Source organism: Zingiber officinale, chromosome 11B, assembly GCF_018446385.1.
Source record: "Zingiber officinale cultivar Zhangliang chromosome 11B, Zo_v1.1, whole genome shotgun sequence".
Taxonomy (NCBI): Eukaryota; Viridiplantae; Streptophyta; class Magnoliopsida; order Zingiberales; family Zingiberaceae; genus Zingiber; species Zingiber officinale.
In genome coordinates this window covers 49,987,579-49,997,840 of record NC_056007.1, presented here as the reverse complement: position 1 = coordinate 49,997,840, position 10,262 = coordinate 49,987,579, and the positions used below count along the sequence as shown (strand labels likewise).

General features: G+C 33.6%; 1 protein-coding gene across 1 annotated transcript; it reads right to left on the bottom strand.

Moving 5' to 3' along the window:
* Nucleotides 1-1,491: 1,491 nt before the first annotated feature.
* On the bottom strand, nucleotides 1,492-9,403 carry LOC122033359 (uncharacterized protein At2g24330-like). Its single transcript, XM_042592364.1, has 5 exons — nucleotides 9,098-9,403; nucleotides 7,715-7,859; nucleotides 2,722-2,831; nucleotides 2,090-2,498; nucleotides 1,492-1,998 (listed from the first exon to the last, which is right to left on the bottom strand). Exons 1-5 carry the CDS (start codon nucleotides 9,341-9,343, stop codon nucleotides 1,685-1,687), a joined length of 1,224 nt encoding a protein of 407 aa, XP_042448298.1. The 5' UTR covers nucleotides 9,344-9,403; the 3' UTR covers nucleotides 1,492-1,684.
* Between the last annotated feature and the right edge of the window lie 859 nt (nucleotides 9,404-10,262).

Here is a 10,262-nt window from a genome sequence, read left to right as displayed (position 1 = left end):
AAAATAGAAATTACCCTTAGAATTTTTAAAGAGGATGTTGTCTTCAAATTTTTCTTAAAGTTCTCCAAGTTCTCATACTACTTGCCCACTCTCTCATCCAAAGTAATATGCCTAAATGTGAGAGAGAGTGAACAACTATGGTCTATGGATGCTATAATATAAGATAAGGTGGTGGATATGATGTCTCAATGTGTTGAGCAAAGTAGTTTATCTAAGAGATGAGTTCAAGGGATTTCGATAGACGCTCAATAACTTACAATGCTATTGGAAATCAAGTATTAAAATTTATTACTACCTCAGTTATTAGGGATGATTTAGTACAATATGTTAAATTCTAAATTGCATATCGTATACTGAAAAGTTCAATATAAAAAAATTTTATACTGATACCATATTAAAACTTTGATACTAAAAATTTGATATATCGAATTTTTAGTATGATATAAATTTTATACTGTTTATAGTAAAATTTTGTATCGATATGGTATATCAAAAGTTTGATATAAATTCCATAACAATACTAAAAATTTTGATATAGTATAATACTACATCCAATTTTTTGATGTATTATTAAATCGATATGGTTCAATATATTTTAGTACAATATATATAATATATTATAATTTTGATATTTTCCCATCACATTATATTTTATCTACGTTTCACGTAATATTATTATTACCATAGTGATTACGCTTATAAATGAGGTAGTATTTATCTAAAAATTTTAATCAACAATTAATTCGGAATAACCCATCTACACAAGTTGGTAGGTTTAGAAGTTGTCAAAATGGTGTGAAAATATAACGAAATCTCATGGGTGGTGGATCACGTCGACTAAGAGGAGAGAGATATGTTGTTTTTTGGTAAAAAAAATTAAAGAAAGTTATTGATTTTCATTCATAATATTGTTATAGTAATTTTGATTTCTAACATACTTCAAATTATTAAATAATTATAGTCAAAAAAAAATTAATACCATGAAAACTACTCAAATATTGGTTAAAATTATTTTAATTAGCATTTTTGCTATGTAGCATTTTTGCAAAATTAAAAATATAATACCATTTTGATATTTTTTAAAATAGAGTACTTTAATAAAAAAAAAGCGCTTTTCTTCATTTTTCACTTGGTACTAAAAAAAAATTAAATAAAAATTAAAAGAGAGTTTTTATTTTTAAATTAAGAGAACACCCCATACTGAAAAATAAAAGGCATATAGCAATTTTAGTTAAAATTGTTAATTGTTAAAATTTTAGGATAAATTATCTTCAGTATTTATCTATAAAACAGTGTTTTTTTTCCTGCCCAACGACCTACAACAAACCAAAAATATTGCACTAAGATTGTAACAGACTAACTTTTGATTAAATACACAAGTGTAATAAATTTAATAAAATATGCACATATTTGAAACAAACCAATAAATACATCAAGTGATGATATATTTCGAAGATAGAACAAATCTTTATTATTATTTTTATAGTGGAACCAAAATAAACACAGTAAATACCAAGGCCGTCTATTTTCAGAAATAGAATACACCTCAGAACCGAATCAAATGGACAGGAGCAAATCTGTAATTACTTACAACCATCTACCGATTGGTTTTAATATACACGTGAGAAGCAATTTCCACTCTAACAAAGAGAAAAAGGCTACCTTCTCAAAGAAACACAACTTTTCAACTAACAGGATTAACCAACTCTCTCTCACCAGTTTTTTCATTTAACAAACCTGAAATTCTAGTCGCATCATCATACTTGTTCTCACTAGCATCTCCATGATTCTCTTTTACCAATGCGGTGGCATTCTTAGTAGTTAAATTGGTGTTGTTCTCACTTTGATACGTATTATCGCTATCTGTTAAAGAGGTAGGTGTGTTCTTTCCAGAACCAGAACTCATTTCATGTTCTTCCTGATGCCTTTGTCCATTTAATCCATGGCAGTGGGGACAGTAATAGGTTATGTAGGGAAAATCCACTTTCTTGGCTAAACCTGCACATATTCAACCTGTAAGTTTTGTTGAAGTTGGAGAAAGCTACAATCATGTTTTCACTAGGAGAATATAAAACACCTTATCACTTACCATTGTGCATGTGACCGTGGGCACAAATCAGAGCGTAGCACTGAGTTGGATCCTCTCCCACGAGCAAGGCTGCTAATCGAGAAAGCCAACTCCCTTCGCTGAAGACTGAAGCTTTGAAGGGTTCCACAACTCTTTGCTTTGGAGAGCTAATTCTTGGATTGGTGGCAAATTCATTAAAGGCTTCATCAATTAACTCAGAAGTTGTGTTACTCCCAGCATTGGGAGCTATTACATGTGATGGTTTCCTGTTACGCAACCCACAAGATTGCAGTAGCTCAACATCGTGACTTTTTCCTGATGGATCGGAAATTTCATCTCCTACTTGGAGTTTTAAGCCAGAATCGGCACCGAGCTTAGATGCCAAAACAGTTGCTGCAGCTGCCTTAGCAGCAGGATCAAGATCATACCTCTGGATTAGAAGTTTGTCAATCAGTAACAAGTCAATCAAAGCCATACTTTGACTATCCGTTGAACAAACTTTGTAATATGTCAGGAAGTGGTGGAACGCACAGAGTATAAGTTTGGTTAAATACGGAAATTTTTATCACAGATAATACTGCTTTAGTTTCAATGAGAGCATAACCAATAAGAGTTTCATGAAGCAATATGAGAGTAAAAAACAAGAAAGGGACCTGAATAAGTTGTTGTGTAGTGTAATAATTTGTTTTCTCTTTGAGTTCATCAATGGTTTCTTGCCTCTCAGCACGAAGCCTCTCAAGGTGTTTCTGGTCCTTCCTATCAACTGTAAAGATAGTGCAATAATGATTTCCAATTACTAAAATCAAAATATTCTAACTTTTTGTTGGCACAGTTTGGCAACGTTTTCTGCTATCCAACAAATGAGCATGAAAATTTAAACGAATAGACAGTCAATTGAAAAACTGAATAAGATATTATATCTGAAGATTCGTAAATACCAAGTTTGGAAGTAACACATCATTTTCAGGTAAGAATGGTTAAATATTCCACCAATTTGTTACAGTTAGAAAAATCAAAGACAAAAGATAAGGAAATGAGGAACCAAATTGAAGACGGGTAAACTAGTGTAATATTACAGGTTCAATGAAGCTAAACCACACTACCATAAAAATTAAGCCCAATATAACAGCAGAAGTAATATAATGCCAGTGAAGTTGTTAAGTTTGGGAAAAAAAGAAATATTCTATTATATAAAGATATATAAGATTCAATATAAAACCCTTAAGTCTAAAATATAGACCGTCTAATTACTCTAATATCTTTTACACTCTTCATCAAAGTAGAACATAGATATTTCAATATCTATCTTGGTACATCAACCAAAAAAAGCTTTGATTAATGGGAATTTATTTTTTTAAAATTTTTAAATTTTGTAAAAGTATATTCAGGCATATCCCTTTATTTAGAGAAATAAGCTAATTACAGTAGTTTAAATTGGTAATTGTAATGACTAGAAAATAGAGAATTTATCTCAAATTTGATTGAGTCCTTTTTGCAATTAGGATTATTTATTTCTAGGAATTTTTTTAGTTTATTTTCAATTTTGTTTTGTTTGCGTTGAAGTTTTTAAATTATTCAGCTATTTCATAATAATATTTCATTTTGGTGTCACAACAATTTGTTTCAAAGTTGAATTTCTAATTTGGGATTTGATACCCATCCCTCTTTTGCCACTTCATCATAACTTTCCCTTGCGTATTCAACTAGATCATTTGCTCTTTGTTTATTGCCCACCTATCTTCCACAAGTGCAACGCCACCAATGGCCCTATGATGTAATCACCCCTACCAACACCACGACCATCTTTCCTTTAGCTCCTTCCGCTACCTTCTATAATGTATATTCTCTATCCTTAACACATGACTCCTACGCCCATTATCACAAATGGCAAGATTTAAAATCTCGACCCGTGCCGAGGCTTCGGTTATAGACTAGAACGATATAATTTCAGTACCGTATCATGTCGTGCCGAATTAGTATTTTTTTAAATATAAAACAAATTAACTAAAAATAAAAAATTTAATCTAAATATTTAAAAATAAAACAATAGAAAAAATAATATATATATATATATATGTTAAATTAATGAGATAATTTTCTTAGGCATTAATTAAACATATCTAAATGATCCCAATCATAGTTAAGAATTGATTAAAATTATTAACCTAAGTTATTCAATTAAATCTAAGTTAAAATCTTTACCTCACTGTTCTATCCCACTATTTTGCCCACCTATTTCGCGCCAAGATGAGTCGCTGGCCCGTGCGACACCTCTGGACGCATCATTAAGCCAATGTGATGCCTCCAGACGCGTCACCAAGCTAGCATGATGCCTTCCGATGAGTGGCCGACAGCCCCTAAGCCAGTGCGACACATCCAGACTCGTCGTCGGGCCAGCGCAATGCCTCCATACACATCGCTTGGCAGCACGATGCTTCCAAATGCATCATTGGGCCCACGGGGCCTTGGAACACAAGCGTGCTTGTGTCGGTCCACGAGTGAAATGAAATGTTTCATCCGTATAGGGCGAAACGGAATGAGATTTTAAACTATAACCAATGGACTACTATCAAATCACCTACTTCCTATGCCTCCTCCAAACTTCACTATCTCAATGGAGATCCTTCCACCATCTCATCCCCGTCACCACACTCTTACTTTTCCCCTAAGGTGGTTCTCACCATTTCTTGCAAAAAAATAAACACCTGGAGATCCATTTTGCATGTTGGAAGCCAACCAACATCTATCCTTTATCAACCAAATAATCCACTTATACAAATCCTCCAATATCAATTCAGTCCTCTGACCCCTTTCCCTATGCCCGAAGTAAACCAAAGGTTAGTTGCTACTGAATCAATGACATTAGAAACTAATGGATTTAGTCAACATTTCCATGTGCTAGTTGTACTACTTAATTTAGATAATTTTTCTATCACCTATCCTACTTCCGCTAGCTATCAGCAAACGACACCCACATAGCTCACTTATACCAACCCTCGGCAACCCATACCTATAGGACCTAGGTTTGTTCATCTTCTACAATCATGTTCACTAGAACTAGAGAATGAGATACGGCCTACGTCTACTTTTTCAACACTCGAACTAAAACCCCTCAACCATAAAATCTTCATAAGATTAAGCCTTTGTTGGTGGCGAGAGAACCTACTTTAGCATCTTCCCGACAATCTTGATATCATCATCTTGCACTTCAAAAAACTTGCCCAAGTGAAAGCCTCTCTTCTCGTCACCTTTGATACAGGAGATGATGTAGCACAACCTTACACAAAGGAAATCTCATAGAGAACTCAAAGTAGAAATTTTATTGATTGAAAGATATTCAGTACATTGAACAAGTCTTCTTCATTTTGGTTTTATCTCCATACAAATTTATAGGATAGGCTTAATCAGCCTAAATGAAATTTTAAATTTTCACTATATATCTAATTATGCTTCACAATCCCAAGATAAATCAATGGTAGAAGTCACACCTTCTTAGAGTCATTTATGCATTGAGAATAGAGTCCAAATATAAAAATTCACAAAATCACTTAGTGACTTACCTCATCTCTAATCTCAAGAGAAAATTAGAGACCTAGAGATACACAACCAATGATAGTCTCAACCTCACATAGTAATTCCTTTATTGAGGAGAAAGTATTTTTTTTAATGGAACACTCATACATAGACCAAAAGAGTCTCCTAATAGACTATTCCCTTTAAAAAAGTATCCATGTGACACTAGTAATTTAACCACTGAAACTCTTTTCATATTGTTATCTTATTTGTTCAAACATTTCCTAAAATCGATGATGCCTTAATTGAACCTTCTAAATAGTTCCTAGTCAATTTTTTCATTGAGCCTCTAAAGCCTCACAATCCTTTAATCAAGCCTCCTAAACAACACCCTTACAATCCACCACCTTCAAGGCACATTCCTCATGCCATCTAGACTTATAATTATGGCACTATTGCAAGGAACCAAAAGCATCAACTAAACTAAATGAATAATGACCAATTTGCACTATAAATTTCTCATTTACTAATTGATGACTTTGCTTGTAACCAATTTGTTAACAAATTTTTTAGTATGTGTCCATTTATAGTCTCTTTTAAATTTAAAACATGTTAATCTATTCATTTGGTTCCTTTATCTCCTTTTAGCTGACAAGTTAGAGCTTTATTGTGTGCATAAGAGATACATATGTTGATATTACATGAATAATTTCAATAACTAATTATTATTATAAAGAATATGTTATGCACCTCTCAAACTAAAATACAACTATGTAAGGTATATCTATACATATATTGGTCTAAATAATCCTACAACAACTCTTCCAAAAGCATTACATTAAATTCTATCATCCCTTACTATGAAAAAACTTTATGATAGTTCTTAATTGTTTATCTTGTCAACTTATTCAAATATTAGCACAAATTTTGAATTAGAAGATATGCTAAATTATAGAGAAGCATCCAAATTCCCATCCTTGCATGCTGGCTTTGACATAGGTCATGCTTCTCTAATCTTAGTGCCAACAATCACATCTTGAGTGTTATCATTTTCACATCTTGAGAGTTTGTGGTTGTTGCTGGAGTGAAGAGGCATACTCATTGGGAAAAATCTACAATCTCACACTAGACTAGGTGAAGGACGATTTCATCAAAAGAAACTCAAAAAATCCCATGAGGCTAACTCATCAGCACACCTGTATGTCGAGGCATCATAGGAATAGGAACAATAGTTAGATTTGTAAGCTATTTTCTCATGCAAGAAAAATATATGTCAAAGATGAGTAGGTGGACATAGTTGCAGAGGAAATCACATGTTATTAGAGAAGAAGAGAGAGAGCAGGTGGATGAGGGGAGACGGATGACCTTCTAAGGAATGGAATACCTCTTTTGGAACACTTTAATGCTAAAAGGGTGCTCTAATACCATGATGAGTTTGGAGAAAAAGGAGAAATTCTATTTTTATTGTTATAAAGGGATAATTATATGTGTATGTATTGACTCAATAATAGAATTCCTAAACTTAAAATATCAATGTAGTACTAGACTCACAGTACCTAACACCTAGTAGCGCTAATACCTTTAAGAGAAGCAATCAAGTCATTTTCTTGTCATGTTAAACTAACTTCTTCTATAAAATTGCATAAACAATTCCATACTTTGAGTCACTTGGAAGTAAATGTTGCATCTATTCTAATATGCATCTACACTAGTTTGTTAATTTGTTAGACCTAACCAATTACATCATCTGAAGATAAAAAGAAACAAATGTTTAGAAGAAGCATAAGTATGGCACGTTGGGGGAAGGAGATTTGCTGTCAAGATGAGATCTCCTAATAGTTTTAACTACCATCTCTTCTTATGGTCTAAGTGGCTGGTTAGATGTATATATTTCAAAATAGCACATTGATACTTTTTTAATGCTAACCTGTAAGAATCAATGTGCTCTCTTTGTGAAATTGATACACACTATCTATGTGCATGAGTTACAGAAAATGTAAAAAAAAGATAGGTGAACAACTTTAAATGCAAACAAATTTTGTTTTGTAGAATATATGATACAAAGAGTTGCAATAATTGAAAGATAATATTGGAAAATTGTCTAATGTTGGGTGAAGAATTTTAGATATTTACGCAATCTTGTGAGGCTCAAAAGTGATGAGTACATAACAGTTGACAAGCCAGGTAATATAAACATAGGCAACACGCGAATAGATCTCATCTTCCAATCCAAATCTTCTGATCTTGTGCTAGCTATAGCATAGCTCACGGCTACAACCTGGGATGTGGAAAGGTGCAATGAAATTTTAGTAGGATAAAATATGGTTCATGCAAAGAACACCAATTGTAGACATAGATTTAACAAGACAAGCTAAATGAGCAACATATTAGGAGCTACCATGGACAATTCGCTTAATTGAATTCAACTAAAGCAAGAAAAGATAACATTTAAAAATTCATATTTGAGAAGAATTGGACTTTTGTAACTCATGAAATACCATATCATGATTTCATTTGGCTTCCTTGTAAATCAGTCAATGGTGGAAATGTAGATTCTGTTTTTTTAGATAATCTACAATTGAAGCCCTCAAGCCTCCACTTTTTTTTTGACCAAGACAGATAAAACCCAAGACCTTGGCAGCATATCCTTAACGCCCTTACCAGCTGAGCTAGCTGGCACCCTCGTAGATGCTGGTTTGGAAAAGCTGTTTCTACTGTTAATTTGGACAGCAACATGCTAACATGGATAAGAAACAGGACTCCTGCTAAATAAGTTGGCAAAGGCGACTGGGCTCGCCTCTAGGGCCCCCGCCAATCCGTCCAAGGGCCAACACAGGGAGGTAAATCGCGGGTGACTACTAGCCCTTGGAATAGTGATTAGCGCATGAGGGAGGCAGTTACCTCGGTTATGCCGAGATTCGAACCCCAGACCTCAAGTTGGCAGCACCTACGTTAGCCACTAGATCATCCTGAGGGGACGGACTCCTGCTAAATAAGAACAATAAAAGGGACGCCTTGATTATGCCAATAATAATGTTGCAGACACTATTGTCCACAAAAATGGCTTAGAGGTTCAAGTAGATTGGTGAGAAAATTTGGTTTTACATGGTAAATTAAAGGAAAAGCACACTGTAGGTGTAGGCTTTATTATAATCTGGATTCTGGAACCGAAGATTGAAAAACATCAACTAGATAATTAGACTAAGAATTTGATGCATAAAATACACTACATATAATCAAATTATCATATTTTCTCTAAAAATGCAATCTTATTATCATGTCAATTCCTCATGCGAAATTCCGATCAAATTGCAACTCTTTTCCATTAATCATTGCTAGTTAGAATTATCAGTGTCCTATTTTGTGGACGTTTACGAATTGGTTAAATCAACCTTTCAATTCCACGCTTTTTAGCATACTAAATCTTCCACTTGGATAATCGACTTATTAGAAAAACAATGCGTCTACATAAAAAAAGGATCGCCATTTTCGAATCTCTATCAACAGAAAACCCACCTCGATAATGACGGAGAGGAAGATGACGTTCTTGGCGATCTTCCGAGACGACTGCGCCCTTCTCTTCAAACGGGAGTGGATCGATGCCTCCTCCTTGGAAATGTGCTCCAACTTCTTCTGGATGTCATTGTCCGCGGCGAAGATGCCTCTCAAGAGCCGGGAGAGGAAGCTCCTGCGCTGCTGCCTCTTTGGAGTCAGCGGCGAGTCCGGATCGCCCACGGGGAAGAGAGCGGTTTCTTCTGCCATCTCCCGGACGAGAAGGATCGAAGGGGAAAAAAATGGTCACTTGGAATGGAACTGCGGAGAGGATGACGCCGGTGGGTTTGTGAAGCGGCTTCTTAGTGGTCAAGAAAAGGAGATGCAGCCACGTAAGAGAGAGAAGAAACAGACTCAAAAATTAGTTTATTTAGTTGATTTTGATAAATAAATTTATTTGATTGTTGCTATAATGTTTTATTTTTATTTTGGGAAAATCACATTAATTCAATTTCAATACACCATGTTTTAATTAATTATGCTCTTAGATTTTTTTTTTCCTCAAACATACTCTAAATCAAATAATTTTTTTTACTTTCGGACATCTCATTTTTTTTAAAAAAAAATAGCACTTTATCATTATTTTTATTTTAAAAATACCCTTATTCTAAGATTTTTATAATAATTATGATCAAAACAAGCATATTTGATTAAAATTACTTTATATTATAGTAGTTTTGATTAAAACTATTCTAATTATAGTAGTATTGTTATAATAAAATAAAAATAAAGTTATTTTTGAAATAATACGATGGAATCCCTTTTTTATTTTTTTTAATAAAGCACTTTTTTTTTGGAAGGATAATGAAAATAAAGAGTGATCTTTTAATTTTTTTTTTTACATCTAAAATACTCAATTAACTTATGCAAATTTTACAAATGTCTTCTTTAGGGATGTAAATGGTAAGAAATTAGGACGTTAAATATGCAGAAAGCGTTGTAAAAAACATCTAGTTCCTATCAGAAGATTCATGCATAGGAAGAAAACATATACTAAATTTTAACATGATAAAGAGTTATACCTTTGATGCGTGTACTCGATCTCTCGACAGTTAGGATCTTAGCACGATCACGTGCCCCTGCCTCTTTCGATATCCACACGAACACAAGAAAATGGAGAAGACCAACA